General features: G+C 39.5%; 3 protein-coding genes across 6 annotated transcripts; 2 read left to right on the top strand and 1 right to left on the bottom strand.

Moving 5' to 3' along the window:
- The first annotated feature begins 80 nt into the window (after positions 1 to 80).
- lsm7 (LSM7 homolog, U6 small nuclear RNA and mRNA degradation associated) lies at positions 81 to 1,848 on the top strand. 2 transcript variants are annotated; one of them, XM_007552738.1, is made up of 4 exons: positions 81 to 166; positions 414 to 504; positions 587 to 658; positions 1,379 to 1,848. In XM_007552738.1, exons 1-4 carry the CDS (start codon positions 161 to 163, stop codon positions 1,519 to 1,521), a joined length of 312 nt encoding a protein of 103 aa, XP_007552800.1. In that variant the 5' UTR covers positions 81 to 160; the 3' UTR covers positions 1,522 to 1,848. The 2 variants fall into 2 exon arrangements, with proteins under 2 accessions (XP_007552800.1, XP_007552799.1); XM_007552737.1 differs by lacking the exon at positions 81 to 166 and adding an exon at positions 173 to 285.
- Positions 1,849 to 3,118: 1,270 nt separating this feature from the next.
- tmprss9 (transmembrane serine protease 9) lies at positions 3,119 to 13,157 on the top strand. Of its 3 annotated transcripts, XM_007552735.2 has the most exons (17): positions 4,238 to 4,330; positions 4,461 to 4,530; positions 4,640 to 4,841; positions 5,542 to 5,669; positions 5,741 to 5,808; positions 5,890 to 6,065; positions 6,144 to 6,188; positions 7,041 to 7,154; positions 7,272 to 7,437; positions 7,520 to 7,794; positions 8,066 to 8,208; positions 8,539 to 8,824; positions 8,903 to 9,016; positions 9,093 to 9,261; positions 9,354 to 9,619; positions 10,697 to 10,833; positions 12,220 to 13,157. In XM_007552735.2, exons 3-17 carry the CDS (start codon positions 4,709 to 4,711, stop codon positions 12,379 to 12,381), a joined length of 2,382 nt encoding a protein of 793 aa, XP_007552797.1. In that variant the 5' UTR covers positions 4,238 to 4,330; positions 4,461 to 4,530; positions 4,640 to 4,708; the 3' UTR covers positions 12,382 to 13,157. The 3 variants fall into 3 exon arrangements, with proteins under 3 accessions (XP_016527347.1, XP_007552797.1, XP_007552796.1); XM_016671861.1 differs by lacking the exons at positions 4,238 to 4,330; positions 4,461 to 4,530 and adding an exon at positions 3,119 to 3,606; XM_007552734.2 differs by having other exon boundaries at positions 4,254 to 4,530.
- A 196-nt stretch (positions 13,158 to 13,353) lies between these two features.
- On the bottom strand, positions 13,354 to 15,836 carry timm13 (translocase of inner mitochondrial membrane 13 homolog (yeast)). Its single transcript, XM_007552733.2, has 3 exons — positions 15,591 to 15,836; positions 15,307 to 15,375; positions 13,354 to 14,460 (listed from the first exon to the last, which is right to left on the bottom strand). Exons 1-3 carry the CDS (start codon positions 15,708 to 15,710, stop codon positions 14,362 to 14,364), a joined length of 288 nt encoding a protein of 95 aa, XP_007552795.1. The 5' UTR covers positions 15,711 to 15,836; the 3' UTR covers positions 13,354 to 14,361.
- Positions 15,837 to 17,522: the final 1,686 nt, after the last annotated feature.

The raw sequence follows: 17,522 nt of genomic DNA, 5'->3' as shown, positions 1-17,522 counted from the left end.
GTTGTAAATTAAAAATACATGTACAGTATACAAGCATAGACATGGGCACGGATTTATTTCTTTGCGTACACGTCTCATGACGTCATCCACTGACGGTGAGCGATTTGATTGGTCTTACGTTTCTGGAGTCATGATTTAACTTCCGTGTCACGGAGCTAACATGGCGGTGAGTTCGTCGCACGTTTGCTTTCATTCTAACATTTATTTAATATGTCAAATTACAAAACATTATCGGATTGATTGCTAACCTGCAAGCGTGTTGAGATGAAGAACGGGTTTTCCAGTGTAATTATACAGCTGTTTTGTTTACATTTATGATAACCTCTGTTAGCAAGCTACGCTCATGCTAATAAATTCCGACTGTGAGCGTTTTGTGATTTAAAAACAACACAGCCAAACTTTGGTTTCTGCAGGACAAAGAAAAGAAGAAGAAGGAGAGCATCTTCGACTTGTCTAAATACATCGACAAGACAATTCGTGTGAAGTTCCAAGGAGGAAGAGAGGGTAGGTGGCTTATAGGTGTAAATGAGCTAAAGGGATTCATTCAGGTATTGAACACGCTGAGTGTTATCTCTTTGCTTCTCAGCCAGCGGCGTCCTGAAAGGATTTGATCCTCTGCTAAACCTGGTGCTGGACGGCACGATCGAGTATATGCGAGGTACGTGGACAAGTTTTAAAGCTTTAAAGCTCGATGAGAGGAGCTTAAATAACCAGTGGACCGCTGACACTTCATCTCTTGCTCAGCCCAACATTACTTTGTATTCAGTTCTGCATCCAGGACAAAAAAAAGTATCTGACATACAGCCATTGTAAAAAGGAAGAGCTCTCTTTTTCAGTTGTAAAGTTTTATGCATACACATATTAGGTTTTGCTTAACGGATAATGCATGTGATGCGTGTTTTTTGTTTTTTTTTGTTTGACTGTTTTGCTGGGAAAATAGTTCAGTGTTGTCAGTAGGTGTTGGTGTAAGTCACGTGATTTGTGGTTATAAATAAAGAGGACAACGAAGTTGCTAACCAGAAAAATGTGCGTATTTAAAAGTAAACTTTCTTTTTAAGATAATAAAAAGAAAAATGCAGGTCTGCAAATATTTGTCTGCAAGTTAGGTTTATTATTTTAGACAGGATTGACCACTACTATTCCTGGAGAAACAAGTTAATTATATCAGATCTCCTTATGCAAAAAAAGAGAGTTTTTGTCTTGATTTGCTTACTTCTGTGCAAAAGAAATCTCCTCAAAAGACCAAAAACCTTTTAAAATCTGATATTTGTCATAAACCTCTTTTAATGCACACTCTAATACAAAGTTGAACACAGAACTACTTGTCTGACTGCAATCTGATTCTTGTAGTCTTAACTTGGTGTGAATCTGTGTGTAGATCCAGATGACCAGCTGAAGCTGACAGAAGACACCCGGCAGCTGGGGCTGGTGGTCTGCAGAGGAACCTCCGTAGTGCTGATCTGCCCTCAGGATGGCATGGAGGCCATACCAAACCCCTTCATACAGCAGCACGATGGCTAACTCTCTCGTTAGCTGCTTACTGGCACATACGTGATTTTTTTTTTGTTTTTGTTTTTGTTCATGTTTTCATTCTTTTTTTTATTTTTAACCCATTACAGGACAGTTCTAGTTCATAAAACAAACCTGTTGACTTAAGTTAAAAATCTGCCACAAAATGAATCAGATGCACTTCACCTCTACTTTTTATGTAGTGTGCAAATGTTGCAGAGTTTTGTTTGTAAAGACCCCAAAAGTCTGGGAAGTGTTAACGTGACAATTTTATTTTTTTGTCTGTAGTATCTTTTATAATTCTTTGTTTTTGATAAGAAAATAAAGTGGAAAATCTAATTTTGCTGGGTGTTATAAGTCACTTTTTCTGTACATATTTACCAGAAAAGCAAGGCTCAGGCATGAGTAGTTGTTTGTAAACATGCATCTCAAACATAGCGAAATATTTCAAGTGGTAACTATTAATTTTAAGGATAAAAAGTTACAACTAAGATGTTGGTCTATTTAAAGTACATGCATGTGTAACCTGGTCTTTGATGCTCTTGCTTTAATCACTGTGTCAATGCTGTGTAACGTGGAACCTCTGGTTTCTTTAATAGCTACCTTTAGCTCACCTGCATTGTTTAACCTCCATAGGTTTAAAGTCAGTGGGGACAGGTGCCAAGTCCTAATGGAAAACGTTTATCAGGATTCATTAGTACACTGAAGCATAAAGTAAATACATTTTTCCTGGTGGATGACTTAAGATGATTGGACTGAATTAAGTAGATAAACACCAGTAGATGACGCCGATCCCAAAACCATCATTCACTGTTCAAACGTCACTCTAGGCCTCAATCTACTTGGATTTTGTTGTTCTTCCAGACTTTGGAGCCTTGTTTTCGTGTTTTCAAATTTAATTTAATCTGAAAAGAGGACTTTAGAAAACTGAACCAAAGTCATTTCATTTTAATCATTAGCCCAGGAAAGACCATTCGGCCCTGTCTCTGGTTCAGGAGTAGCTTGACATGGGGAACACAACAGCCGAAGCCCATCTCAGAGTTAAGTTTGTCACTCCTTATGTCTCCCCTCCAAACTTGAATAGACTTTGTTTCATATGTTTGAAGACTACAGTTATCCTTTTTGCAAACTGAAAATGTGTAATTGATCTATGTAATACACAAGTCTGTTTGATCTGCGTTACTAAAATGAATTTATTGAAATGTGCCTGTGGTGGTTCCCAGAAGCAGTGAGCTCGGTGACCTGTCAACAGACCACTGAGTTCACCTTTTCATGCAGTAACAGAAGAATCTAATGATGATCTTTAGAGGGGAGTTTCTGTGTTTGAAGATGAGCCATTCAAGCTTGTCCACACACAAAGGCACATTTGTGGTATTAGTCACTTTAAGACAGAATCGCTTTAAGGAGGGGCGAGGGATTAGGTAGCAATGCTTATTTTTGGATTGTTCCTTTGAAGATAACATTGGTATGGGTGTTTTAGTGAATAAAATGGGGGTTTTTCTAAAAGAGGATCCTCGGTTTGAAAGTAATTTGTGCTACTTGCAGAAGCTGTATTCCTCTGCAAGTCTCTGATGGGTTTTCAGGAGCTAGGAATAAAAATGGTGGAATAAAAAGGCCAAATTCCTTCAGGCTTCGCCCCTCCTCTGCTGCTCAGTCATTGTGTCAATAGAGCACAAGCTGCTCCGTCAGAGGAAGGCAAGGAGCTCCACTAAATACCTGCTTTTTGTTATTTACCACATTTTTTTTATATCACCGTTTTATTGTAATGATGGATAAGTGGGAGTTTTAAATTTTCCTGCAAACTATGGGAGATCACAGGTGACAGGAGGAACCCCTGTGTACACCTGGGTGGGACCAAACAGGATCAGGACGGATGGACAGAGAGCTGAGCGGGGATTTCTGAGGCTGAACTGAACCTGTTAGAGCAAACAGAAACGGTAAGTTTCCTGAGGCATAAGGACCTGACCCACCCCCAGATCGGGGGCAACAAATAGCGGACCTGCTTGGCCCCCCTTGTCCTCCATCTGTGCCTCTGCTCCTGAGAGAACTGTGGGTCATCTTTGTCTTCGCCTCGCAGAGTAATGACAGAAGAAAGAGGTGAGTGCTGCTGCTGCAGGCAGCAGAAAGTCCTGGTTGCTTTTGTTGTTGCTCAAGATGATCCCATTAAGTCAATGAGCGTAGAAAGACATCGTCCAGAAAAGAAAAACCGTTTTGGAACATCTGGTCCATTTACTTTATGATGTTGAACATCATGGCCTCTGTGGTTTTCTTTACGCAGACCTCAGCCTGCTCTCCTTAGTGGATTGTTCTCAAGAGTTTCACTGTTTTCCAATCAGCCATTTCAAAAAGATGTATAAGAACTAAGCTTCAAGTTTCAGATTATTCTCTGTTTATCTGAAAGGCGCATATTGCAATTTAAAATCTAGCCTTTTTATTAAATAAAATAAAGCTCTAGTTTTTTTATTTGAAATACTTTTCCTACTTGGTGGGGTTTAATTAAATTGTTTTCCCTTCATTACCTTACAAATTGTTGGCAAAATTTTTGAAGCTGGGTCTGATTAAATGAAGAATGTAAATATTTACATATTCTTAAATAAACGTCTGGACTTTGAGTAGGCCATTCTAAGTCGTGAATATGCTTTGATCTAAACCACTGTTTCTGAACCCACAGTACTTTGAGTTCTAGTGCTGCTGAGGCCTGCTAATCAGTCCTTTATTTAAGTCAGGTGTGTTGCAGGAAGGAAACTTCCAAAGACCAGGGTTGAGAAACATTGATCTAAACCAGTTAATTGTTGTTTTGGCTGCATTATCCTGCTGGAAGGTGGGCCTCGACTCCAGTCATGACTCTTTTGCTGCCTTCTATAAATTTTCTTCCAGGATTACCTTGTATTTAATCCCCTCTTTTATTCCCATCAACTTTGTCCACCTTCGTCTTGTGTATTGATCTAAAGCATCCCCATAGCATGATGCTTCTTCTGTGTTCAGGGGGAAATGCAACATCAGCTAAACAGCATTAAACATGTAGGTCACAAAGTTCCGTTTTGTCTCATCTGTCTCAGCTGTGTCTTGGCTGCTGATGGAAATCTCCTCTAGTCTGGTTTATTTTACTATGTTTCTGTTTTATCTTTAGGCTCGGTTCACTCTATTCACCCGTCACTGTGAAGACAGTTGAATGTGAGGCTGGAGCTGGGAGTCCAAGATGGACGTCCGTAAGGATGGCAGTGGAGGGTCGTGGTCACCCTCGCCCTCCAACTCCGGCTGTCATAAAGGCATTGTTGCAGCCTACATTATCCTTTTCCTTATCGTTGGCATCTTTGCAGGCCTTGCTATTGGTGAGTCACAAGAGTTTTTATAGTTATATTAATTACAAAACACGGTTGGGTTTTTTGTTCCTTTGACACCAGTTACATAGTTGTAAAAAAAAAAACAATAGGATTTCCCATTAAGGGGCCAGTATTATGTAAAATTGACTTTTTTGAGCATTACAACATGCTGTAATGTTATTCCCCCTTCAAAAACATACCTGGAAAGTTGCTTTGATTCTTTCATGCATGTTTGAGAAATCAATGGGTCTCCTGTGGCAGCCATTTGGGCGGTCCCTAAATGCTTGTTTTCACAAACTGCCACCTTTTCCAAACCAAGCTTCTGCCTCACAGAGGCCCCCCTCCCCACCCTCTTCCCCATTCAGCTCCTTCAGACTAGTGGCAGCTACAATTAGCAAACACCTGGTGAAACGGCACATCAGCTGAGCTCATCATGTGAACTATTCATTGCAAATGTAGTCGTGTCCTAATTTATAACTACAAGAAATTGGTTTTATTTCACAGAACATTTTTAAAGTTCTTCCCATCTTTTCTTTAGAAAAACATGCAGGTTGTTGTGGGGTACCCTTTTTTTCCACCTGTCTGTATAATGAAGAAAACCTTTGTGCATCCTACTATGTAATGTCTTTTAATGGTGATAATAATCTGCTGTTTTCTATGCTTCTTTTGTTTTAATTGAAAGCTAACATTTCCCCTCTTTCGCTGGCAGCATACCTGCTGGAGGAACCGCATGATTTCTTGGAAACCGTGGAGCTGAAGGGACTCAAGTACAGTCCTGATCTGGAGGATGGAAACTCTGGTTTCTCTATAATACTTTCCTCAGCTTTAAAGTCCAAAGTGAGGGCTGAAATGTCCTATGGTAAAAACAGAAACATTTATGCAGAATGTAATTTATTTTGCTATTTCAGGTTAAAGATATCTTCACTGCCTCGTCGATATCAAAGCATTATGATGGCTGCAGCATTATTGCTTTTGGGTAATTAAAACAGGTAGTTTATCCAAGAGAAACTGTCTAAGATAACACACTGAAGCATGCTTAGTTTTCTCTCTTTTACAGTAGCAAACATGGTGATGTGATGGCAACATTAAGGTTGTTCTTCAGGGTATCCAAAATCCAGCAGTATTCAGATAACTTTGTTGGAGACCTCCTGAGAGCAGGGCTCAGCTCGGTGTTGCATGGGAAACCACTAGAGGTGCCTGGGTTTGGACAGATCAGCGCTGTTGTCTTATTGGGTAACTATCATCGTGACGAAGATGATGAGCAGGTGAGAGAAATGGGGATATCAGAGCTAAATGTTTCATTTCCAACAGGAGCCAGTGGGAAGTCGTTTTATGTAATTGGAGATGAGATGACAGGTGAGTTATTACTTTTTTTTTGTTTGTGTTTCTAGGCTTCAAAATCTCAGAATTTTTGGAATATTCTGTTTTAATTTATGTTGAATATTGTCTATTTAACCCAAAAACTTGGATTTAAAATACATTAAGTCTGCGGCGCCTGTGTATGCTTCATTCATACCAATTTAACTTTTCATATTTTGTCATGGGACACAACCACAAACCTTCATAATATTGGAAGGATTTCATGTGATAAAGGACGTAGTGTACAGTTATGAAGTGGAAGAGAAATGATACAGAAAAAACTCAGAAAAGTTACATCAGTTAACGGAGAGGAAAATGAAGACCAGAGCAAATAGAAGATAACTTAGGGTTGTGAAGAAGTTTAAATCCGAGTAATGTTTATAGCCTGGCACAACTGTAACACTAAATTGACAGTCTGGGAAAAGAATGGGCTCAGATTTATATCTCTAGATGTGGAAAGTTGTTGTACACCAGTCCCATAAAGCCTGCAGCCGCAACTGCAGCATAAGACTGTACTATGAAGTATTGACTCTGGCGGGCTGAATGCAAATGAACTCCTCACTTTCTTAGATTCTTACGTGCATACATTTTGGGAAACCATTCATAATATTTACTCCTTTAAACCCTAATTAAAAACATTGGATTTTGTGGTTGTAACAAAATAAAATGTGAAAAAGGTCAAGAGATATGAATACTTTAACAGGCAACATATAACTGTAGAATGCATTTCTTCTGCTTCTTCTCTTACGATTTCAGGATTCCTTTTAAAATATTTTGTTGCCCGTTTCTCTTACAAAGTCACTCTCCCACCCTCATCTAATTCCCTTCTCTTGCATCTGGGATTTTCAGCAAGGTGTCCGGAAAACGCATACACCTGTGAAAACGGCGAATGTATTACCAAAAAAAACCCAGCGTGTGACTTCATCCCTGACTGTGCAGATGCATCTGATGAGGCTCGCTGTGGTAAGCAGCTTCAGAGTACAAGTGTTTGTTACTCTCAGCCAATATCAAGCAGGCACAGTTTGCAGAAAACGCAGCACACATTACAAATACAGATCTCCTCCTGATGATCCTGAACAGACTGCGGCTTACGCCCGGCCATGGGGAGTCGGATAGTCGGTGGTGAGGACGCCCGCCAAGGCGAGCTGCCCTGGCAGGTCAGCCTGAGGTACCACTGGAGGCACACATGTGGAGCCTCCATCATCAACAAGCGCTGGATCGTCAGTGCAGCACACTGCTTTGAAGGGTATTTTACTTGTGTGCGATTATTTATTTTATATTTATCCATCTTGAACATATTCCAAGGCTTGTATCTTTTCTCATTCCAGTGCCAACGATCCCAGTGAATGGACAGCACTGGTTGGAGCCAAGCTGGCCAACGGCATAGAGGCCGAGTCGAAAACTATTAACATCAAGTCGATAATTGTCAATCCTGAATACGACCCCATGACCAGCAACAACGATATGACTGTCCTGGAGCTGGAGACGCCCCTCACCTTCAACTCCTACATCCAGCCTGTCTGCATTCCCCCGCCGTCCCACGTCTTTGAGCCCGGTCAGAGCTGCATTGTGTCTGGGTGGGGCGCTCTGCAGCAGTTTAGCAGTGAGTCTGCACACATGCAAACACTTTATTCCATCAAATCCGTAATTTAAAACAGAACACAACTAACATCAATATAAGATTTATGTTTATAGCAACATGTTGTCCTAAATATTGCCTTGTGACATCAGTGTTCCTTCAATAGATATTGTTTGTTGGGCTGCATTTATTTTTCCCATGCACACCCGTAATTGAAAATAGAAACTTATTTTCAAATTCTCTGTGACTTTACCAAGTCATGTGTTGATTTGCACTGTGTTCTTCTGCTGCTCAGCACATGTCCCCAACACGCTGCAGAAAGCGTTGGTTAAGATCATAGACTCCAAGGCGTGCAATCAGTCGTCTGTGTACAGAGGTGCTATTACTCACAAAATGATGTGTGCTGGATTCCTGCAGGGGAAGGTGGACTCCTGTCAGGTCAGTGGAGGCTCACATAAGGTGGAGTTTATAATTTTCCAATTTTGTCCTGCAGCATTTATTGTAGATCTCTGGGATCAAAGGTGATTCATTCCTAAAACAAATCTTATGGGTAGAGTTGTTGTGATTATCTTCTATCTTAACAAGGACAACTTCTTATAGGAAATTGTCCTGTATAAGAACACTGAGGCTAATAACAATGGCTATTAGCCTCTGTAAAGAAAACGTCATAAGATTTAGAAATTTCAATTTAAGATTTTGTGGCTCAGCTAGACAAACTTCCGGCAGGATTCCTTCTGCTAAACCCATGTCCATGTGTCTGACCTGCAGGGTGACTCTGGAGGGCCCCTTGTGTGCGAGGGCGGCCCCGGGAGGTTCTTTCTGGCTGGGGTGGTGAGCTGGGGTGTTGGTTGTGCCCAGGTCAACAGGCCTGGAGTTTACGCCCGCGTCACCAAGCTCAGAAACTTTATTCTAAAATACACTGATCCAGCTTTGGTCAATGACCACGTAAAGCTTGTTCCAACAATACCAGCCCCATTGACCAGTAAGTCCTCTGGGAGCCTCTCAGTGCCTCAGGCTGTGGCAATGGATGAACCTGCTGGAGTCCATCAACCTGGTAATGTGGCCATCAAAACTGGGAATTTATTTCTTATTACAAATAATCCCATGACAGTAATACTGTTATGTATTCCAGCCACAAACTGCAGTGAGAACTTCCATTGTGGCTCCAGTTTGTGCATCAGTAAAGTCAACCCGGAGTGTGACAGAATCCCCGACTGCCCCAATGAAGCAGACGAGAAAAACTGTGGTAATGTTTATGGACATAAAACACAGTGAATGTTGTGTTTCGACAACTTGGTACTTGAGCTGTGTCTTTGCTCCAGACTGTGGTGTTCGTCCTGCGCTGGGCGTTCAGCGGATCATAGGTGGAGTCACTGCTCGGCGGGGAGAGTGGCCGTGGATCGGCAGTCTGCAGTACCAGAAACAACATCGCTGCGGCACCACGCTCATTCACAACAAGTGGTTACTGACTGCTGCACACTGTTTTAACAGGTACAAATATCTCCAGTAAAATAAACATGTTTTAATCGTAATAAAAGGCCTCAACTAACTAACGAGTTTTATTTCATGGTTTTCATCCATAGTGATTCTAGCCCCACTGAGTGGGCCGTAAGCCTCGGGTCTGTGCTGCGGTCTGGGTTAGGCGCGCTGGTTATTCCCATACAGAGAGTGATCGTCCACCCGGCTTTCAATGGCACCAACATGGACCATGATGTCGCTCTGGTGGAGCTGGCAGTCCCGGCCCCGGTGTCCTACACCATCCAGCCGGTGTGTCTTCCCTCGCCGGTGCATCTCTTCCTGGAGAACTCGGAGTGCTACATCACAGGCTGGGGATCCATGAAGGAAGGAGGTGAGAGTCGCACAAAACATTAACTTTTTTTTTTTATCTTGCATGTTTTTGATAATCAAACAAATTTTAATATAAAATAATTCCTGCATATCCATAAAAATTATTATTTTTTACCATTATCCGAAAAGAAAAACAGTCTAAACCAAACTGACCCTATGTGAAAATTGAAATTATACCTGGTAATGCCACCTTTAACACCGAAAGCTACCCTCAAGAGTTTGAAATAATTAGCAATGTCTATCGAGGTGTTTAAAGCACCTCAGCACAAGTTAAGGTTACGCATGTCCAAATTATAGATATTATGATAAATATTGTGGTTATTATGTATGATTTTAGAGGTAATTTCACCTTAAGTAGGTATTACTACTAACCATATGAAATTTTGTCACAATAATCCTTAAAACTGGAAATCGTTTCACTCATATTCCACTTGATGAATTGGGTAAAAGGTTTGAATATTTTACTAATTATTATTATTAAATATTAGTGGCATTTCACCCTTTTTATTAAATACCTGAATCAAAAGTTTAATGTTTCTAAAATGTCATGAATTGAAACAAGAGTAATTCATTTTAGTGTTTTTTTTTACACTTTCCCTAGGAGTGCTGAAAAACTTCTATAATTTTTTTACATTGAAAAAACAACAATTGTTCCTCAGACTCAGTAAATTAAAATATTATTGAATAATGCATTATGTTAAACTAATTACACATGGTTGAACGTTTGAAAGCCATTAATTTAGTTAATTATGATGATTTTCCACACAGTTAACAAAAGCACATCGTTTAAAATTAAAATATTACATAAAACAAATAAAAAGAAAAAACATTTTTAATACAGACAGCCTTAATAAAGGTTGTCAATTCTCAAAAGATACTTTTAATCTGACAAATGAGCCTCATCAGAACACACCTGCTAATTTATTGAATATGACTGTGTATAAAATACTTTTCACAATGTATTTCTTTATGAAATTTCTATTCATTATTCTACAAAATGCAATCATATTAGATACATTGACATTTTTGCACCATTTTTTAATAATATTAATCCAGTAAGGATAATTGTTTCCCCCAGGCTCTCTGACCAACCTGCTGCAGAAAGCTGCCGTGAACATCATTGATCAGGAAGACTGTCAGCTGTCATATAGCAACATGCTGACTCCCAGCATGATGTGTGCCGGATTCATGGAGGGAGGACGGGACACCTGCCTGGTAAGAAACACCATGCGATATCATTTTAAAAAGAAACATATCTGTGCCTGTTTTTATGCCAAGCTTCTGGGTGGTCCACTCTTGGCAGTTCCTGGGCAGTAACAGAAAGCTCTCAGGGATGCTGGAAAGTTGGGCCCTTTTTTAAACAGTGGTTGAGTAGTTCAGTGAGAGCAAAGTGAAGCTCTCCCTTCATACCGTAAAGGTTTCTAGGACTTTGGAAACCCAAATATGGCAGAATGAAGTCAAAAGACATTAGAGAAGAAAGAAGAATGTGGTAAAAGTTGGCTTTTTTGAAACACCTTAGGCACACCTTACCTTGTTTAATTGTCCTTTCATAAAAAATAAAAAAAAAAACTCAACGTATTCCTGCCTTAGTCAAAGCACCTGGTCAAATAATTTCATCTTTAATTATGTTATGTTAATTATACAGCTCTGTAAAAATTTAAGAGAAGACTTAAAATGATCCGGGTTTCTCTGATTTTACTCTGTATAAGTAAATGTTTGAGTAAAATGAATATTGTTCTTTTATTTTATGAACTACTGACAACATGTCTCCGAACTTCCAAGCAAATATTTAGTATGTATTTGCAGAAAATGAGAAATGGTCAAAATAAGGTAAAAGATACAGTGCTGTCAGACCTCAAATAATGCAAAGAAAACAAGTTCATAATCATTTAGAAACAATACTAATATTTTAATTCAGGAAGAGTTCAGAAATCAGTATTTGGTAGAATAACTGAGGTTTTCAATTGGGGTTCAGTGCAGTGGTCTCGGTTTTTTTTTTTTTTTTCCAGGGCTGTATTTTCGATACTTTTTTTCTTGCTCAAAAATGAACTAAACCTGAATGTTTTGTTTTTTTACTGAAACCAAAAATAGGCTACATTTTTAGAAAAAATAATTTGTACCTATTGTAGATAGAGCTGAGGCAAAAAAAAAGAAGTTTCAGGTATTTGCTTTTTTAAAACATAGAAAAAAATAATAGTTGATTGCTTTATATTTATTTGGTCTTAAAGTTTGCTTTAATCTCAAAAAAGCATTTTTGCTGTATTTTGCCAACTTTAAATAAAGGGTGACTCAAAGTCTTGTTTGACCAAATGTTAAAGGATATTTAGTTTAAAATTAAAACAAAAGCTAAAAATGTGGTTACTAAAAATACATACTTCTTGTATATATACTCCACTATTATTTTTTCAATTGAAAAAAAAAGAATTCAAAATAAAAAAAAATAATAATATTGCTCTAGTTTTTCCAAATGTCCATTGTGTTACCTGTAAATTGCAGTCAGGTGCCATAAATAACCCAAAGTTCCCCTTTTATTGACCAGAGACCTAAAAAATGAGGCCACTTGTATTTTGGTTTGAATAACCAAACTCTTGATGTTTCCAGGGGGATTCTGGTGGGCCGCTGACGTGCCGCCATCACTCTGGCCCGTGGTTTATCGCCGGTGTGACCAGCTGGGGACACGGATGTGGACGAACTGGTTTTCCAGGGGTTTATACTCGGGTGACCTCTGTCAGGAAATGGATATCAACACACCTACCTTTTTGATGAGGGAGGAACAAAAACTGTAGAGAAAAACTTGCAGGAACAGTGGATTTTACTGATACGTCTTCTCCACGTTCCCATACTGTACAAGAACTAAAGTCATGCCAAAGGCCAGATAAACATTTCCTCAGTTAACAAAACACTGACCTATGTGTCATGGGTGCTGTTTGCAACACTGTGCAATAGCCTAACCTGGACCATTCAACATGTACTGATGAAGCTATCATCAGCTGTGGGTAACTCACTACCAACAGTAGCATGATTAAAATTATTTATTGCACTTATTTATTTTCCTGACAGGTATGAATACTGGTAGGGGTGCTGTTTCTTTTATTTTTATACTGTGTGGCTTTCTGAGAGTACACTGACCAGCCTCAGCATTAAAAACCACTGATCATCATGGATCCGCTTATTGCAGTGCCGCATGATGCTGGAGATCTCTGCTTCCTGACATGTTCTGAATTCCTGCAAAGTTGCACCTTTCTACACAATATTAATGTCTCAGGTATGGCACAAAAACAATTTTATATGGCCTCCAAACTTGGAGTGCAACAATGGGATGTACAGTAACATTATAGGAGTTCTTACTCATTTCTTAAATATGTTTGCCTCCGTATCTCATCTTTAGAGGTAATTTATTAAAAAAAAAAAAAAACTGATTTTTTTTTAACAGTTTTCAGTGAGATTAAGATGCTACAGGCTTTTTACTCATCTATCCCAGCCAAGCTAGCAAATTTATCTGAGGTTGTTATAGAGGCCTGGGGTGCACAAACATTCGGCTGGTGTTCAATGCCTTTGATAAACTGTGTACACTGTTCATTTAAAGGTTCATTTATTTTTCTTTAGAATTTCAGTGTCATATTTTTAAGAAAAGATGGGTTTTCTTGGGAAAGTGTGTGTAAAAATACTTAGACTAAATACTTAAACCTGTAGTGTTCTTTCAATCATACTTGATGACACACAGAGAAGAAGAAACCTGATTAACCAGATTTATTCTTTTTATTCTTTTTTTTTTCAATTAAAATAATTTCTTTTTGCACACAAATCCTCTGCAGTCGGTGCTTACAGGCTTCTCTCACTCAAACTATGCAGGTGGGTTGTACTTCCCCGTACGCCTGAGCAGCTACACACACACAGAGCTGACAACGGTGCTGTATCCTGACTGTGTGAAGCAGAGCCCGGCTGAAACAATCCCACCACTGTGGAAGGGCAGCAGCTAGAGTAACACATAGGAAACATGTCAGACAAAACAGTTTTGTTCTTCAGCTGTAGCTTGATATAGGCTGGCTGGAGGGCTGTGAATGTCAGCTGTGAGACTTTAAAGTTACAGTTAATGTTGCCAACAGGTCCACATTATGGTTATTGTAACTAGGTAATAAGTTTTGCTTATGTTTTAGCTCAGAGCCCCAGTGGGATTCTCAGACAGGATTTCAGGTGAAATCCTCTCCACCTGAAAGACTGAAGGAGTTAACAAGCTTTATCCAATAATATTAACACATCAACTGTCAGCCAATTTAGTCTAAACCATATTTGTGAGCATCTGAGGAGGAAGTAGCTGCAGGCAAAATGCATAACTAGAGGGGAAATCAATTAAAAAGATGCATAGATATTGAGTGGCATGTGTGATTTATAAAGTGTAAATGCATAAGTTCTAGGAGGGGGTGTAAAGTGTTTCTGTCCAATCTGATTATTTTTCCAGTTAAACATCAGCCTTTGCACCATCTGTTGCTGCATTTATTACATATAACAGGAATAATTAAACTGTATTGGCAAACATTCCTCAAAAGTAAAAGCAAAAATGTCCACAAAGATTCTGTTACGGGTCAGAGTCCACAGGTCTCATCTGTCTAATTGTGACAGATGGGGGGGGGGGGTGTTGTGCTGCTGACGTTGTACACCTGCTCCAGTGCTGCACTGTGCCTTGTCCTCACAGTGCAGCAGCGACCCGACAAAGAGAAGGAGGTAGCGAGTTTTGGAGTTTTTTCACATTCGAGCTCGTTCTCTCTGCAGCCTGGAGTTGTATGTTCGGGAAACAGTGTTCCAGGCGTCCATATATCTGTCCATGCACATGGCGATGCATTTCTGAGAGGGGAAAACAAAAGAAAGAAAACAGGTGTAGCATCTTGTAAGAGAGATGTTTAAGTTCCATTTTTAAAGGGCAAAGAAAGATTTATTGTCATCAATGTTGAAGCAGCTCTTTGAAATATAAATGTTGCAATGAAGGTTGCTATTTGAAATATCGTGCAGCACTAGTTGTTATGACAAAGGGAAAAAAAAGCTAAACTTTTAATTATTGCATTATTATGTATCAAACTGTTCAGATAAGGTTATTTCTTGGATTCATTTTGTCCGACGGTCATGTCTGAATTTCAACGTTTCAGTGAAACGTCAGGAGTCATTGATTAATCATTTAATGGATTAACTTAATGTTACAATGTGTATTGAAAATAAGACACAAGAAGCAGACTTGATTAAATTAGCAACATTAAATATGTGGCTATGTAATTTATGATCACATAGTAATTATAGCAGGTAGTACATTATTTTATGTAATGTATATTACATTATTATATTACATTATGTATAGTACATTTGCAACTTCTTTAAGATCCTTGTAAATGTTTAATTAAAAAAATACTTATTAAAATGTGATATTCATAAGGCATAGTTTAAAGAATGAACCTTAAACAACTACAAATTTGACGCTTTGAGATCATTTCTATGCTCTTGCGGTCTCCCCATCAGCTTAGTTAGCTTGTGCCATTAAGCAGATATAGAAATAACCAAAGGCACACGAGAGATACTACACGGTTACATCGCAATCATAACTACATCATCTAAGCTAAACAAAAAATACAAAAAGTTCATACAAACTTCTGAGTCGGTGAGGGGTGTAATAAAAAAAAAACAACTCTCTTAAACACATACCTGTTCAGAATTGTCCAATGAGCTTCCAGGCTTTCCTATACACTTCTTGAAGCATTTATCAGTCATTCTCTGAAGCATAAAAAACAGTGGTCATTGTAACACTTTATTCGGAGGGGCAACACAAGCAAACTTGTATTAAAACCAGTGTTTATTTCAAAATATTATTTTCTATACTAGCTGACAAATTATCGGCTGTATCAAAATATATTTGCAGTGGCAATCACACGTTAACACACAGCTTAATTGTATCTTGTTAGCTTAGCACCAAAGATCCATTGGTTTACCTGCAGGAGCTCTTGAGCGTTAGCCACCGCTATTTGGACTTTAACCTGCTCCATGATGGTCCCGGTGTCAATTTTACCGCCGGACCCTCCTGCTGAGAAGTCTGACCCGAACCCGTCCATCTCTACCAGTGTCAGGTTCAAAATAGATACTTTATTAAGCTGGTTTATGGCTACACGTGCAGACTACAGCTGCTAGGTTTCATACAGTTTCCAGTGCCCTTGACAAAGAAGGAAGACGCTCAACGTCATTTCCGTCAAAAGATGTACTCTGCATCACGGGAAATGAAGTTCTGTAAATAGACTCAAAGTAACTCTCCTCTTTTAGTAATTCAACATTTACATATATATATATATATATATATATATATCTCTCCTTCTCACCCTCCGGCGGGTGGTCTCTTTCATCCTCTGAGCTCGGGTCCTCTACCAGAGGCCTGGGAGCTTGAGGGTTCTGCGCAGCATCTTGGTTGTGCCTAAAACTGCACCTTTCTGGACTGAGATGTCTGATGTTGTTCCTGGGATCTGTTGTAGCCACTGCTCCAGTTTGGGGGTGACTGCCCAGAGGGCCCTGATGACCACAGGCACCACTGTGGTCTTCACCTTCCAGGCCTTCTCCAGTTCCTCTCTGAGGCCCTGGTATTTCTCCAGTTTCTCGTGCTCCTTTTTCCTGATGTTGTAGTCACTTGGTATTGCTACATCCACCACAACGGCTTTCCTCTGTTGTTTATCCACCACCACAATGTCCGGTTGGTTCGCCATTACCATTTTGTCTGTCTGGATCTGGAAGTCCCACAGGATCTTAGCTCGGTCATTCTCCACCACCTTTGGGGGTGTTCCCCACTTTGATCTCGGGGCTTCCAGTCCATATTCTGCACAGATGTTTCTGTACACTATGCCCACCACTTGGTTATGTCGTTCCATGTACGCTTTCCCTGCCAGCATCTTGCACAACAATCGGAATGTATTGTGGGAGATATAGTTTGTAGTCAATTCATGCTCAGAACCTATTTTATGTCAATCATTAGCCTATAAAATGCTGGGGTTGGGTTGGGGGGGCACATAAAATGACATGGCCACATGTGGCCCGCAGGCCTTGAGTCTGACACATGTGTCTTAGAGGATATCCCAAAATACTGAGTTATAGTTCAACAGCTATGTTGATGAGCTATGCTGTCTGTTTGATTAAAAAAGTATGTCCCAACCCTGGTCTATAAAGCACCCCGCCCTACCTGCTTTAGATCAGGGGTCTTCAAATCCAGGCCTTGAGGGCTGAAGTCCTGCAACCTCTAGACGTGCCCCTGGTCTAACACACATGAATAAAATGGCTGAATTACCTCCTCAGGATGCAGTCAAGTTCTCCTGAGTCCTGCTGATGCTGCTGACTTCAGGGGTGTTTTATTGCTTGAAATATCAGAACACATTATTATATTTTTCATAGATGGTAAAATACTATATTGAAAATCGATTAACAAGCAGCTTAAGTTCAAAGAAAAGTTTGGAAATGGTTCAGAAATCCTTGAGATTTATTGCTGAAGATAACTTTTAATTATTCCAAAACTCAAGACTTTTGTCAGTAAAGGCTTAAAAGTGGGACTAATTTGTGTGTTAACAGTTTTTTAATGATTATTTTAATGTTTGTTCTATACAAAGAAGGTCCAGAGATTAACAAAGTTCTCTGTATGGGTAGTTATGAGGTGGTCTAAATCTCAAACCCTCATCATGTACATGTGTTACTGGACATTTACCACAAGGTGGAGATACACTCCACACAGCCAAATCAGAGCAAAATAAAATCCTATTGAGTATTTTTCTAAATGTTGTACCAACAAATACTGCTGTATTGTTCACAAAACATTGATATTTTTTATTGCCCGCTTTGGGGTGCTACCTTTAACCCATTGCAAACATCTATGAACTGAGTTTAAGCATTGT

The sequence above is a fragment of the Poecilia formosa genome, unplaced genomic scaffold (genome assembly GCF_000485575.1).
Source record: "Poecilia formosa unplaced genomic scaffold, Poecilia_formosa-5.1.2 Scaffold52, whole genome shotgun sequence".
NCBI lineage: Eukaryota > Metazoa > Chordata > Actinopteri > Cyprinodontiformes > Poeciliidae > Poecilia > Poecilia formosa.
Note: the sequence above shows the minus strand (reverse complement) of the source record. Positions and strands in the feature narration are given on the sequence as shown.

Coding starts and splice junctions, on each gene's coding strand:
- lsm7 (XM_007552737.1), top strand. CDS start 265: ATGAAGAACGGGTTTTCCAGT. Junction 286..413: donor TGAAGAACGGGTTTTCCAGT/GTAATTATACAG, acceptor TGGTTTCTGCAG/GACAAAGAAAAGAAGAAGAA. Junction 505..586: donor GTTCCAAGGAGGAAGAGAGG/GTAGGTGGCTTA, acceptor TTTGCTTCTCAG/CCAGCGGCGTCCTGAAAGGA.
- timm13 (XM_007552733.2), bottom strand. CDS start 15,710: ATGGACGGGTTCGGGTCAGACTTCTCAGCAGGAGGGTCCGGCGGTAAA. Junction 15,376..15,590: donor ACGCTCAAGAGCTCCTGCAG/GTAAACCAATGG, acceptor TTTATGCTTCAG/AGAATGACTGATAAATGCTT. Junction 14,461..15,306: donor CATTGGACAATTCTGAACAG/GTATGTGTTTAA, acceptor TTCCCCTCTCAG/AAATGCATCGCCATGTGCAT.
- tmprss9 (XM_016671861.1), top strand. CDS start 4,709: ATGGACGTCCGTAAGGATGGCAGTGGAGGGTCGTGGTCACCCTCGCCC. Junction 4,842..5,541: donor CTTTGCAGGCCTTGCTATTG/GTGAGTCACAAG, acceptor TTTCGCTGGCAG/CATACCTGCTGGAGGAACCG. Junction 10,834..12,219: donor GAGGACGGGACACCTGCCTG/GTAAGAAACACC, acceptor TGATGTTTCCAG/GGGGATTCTGGTGGGCCGCT.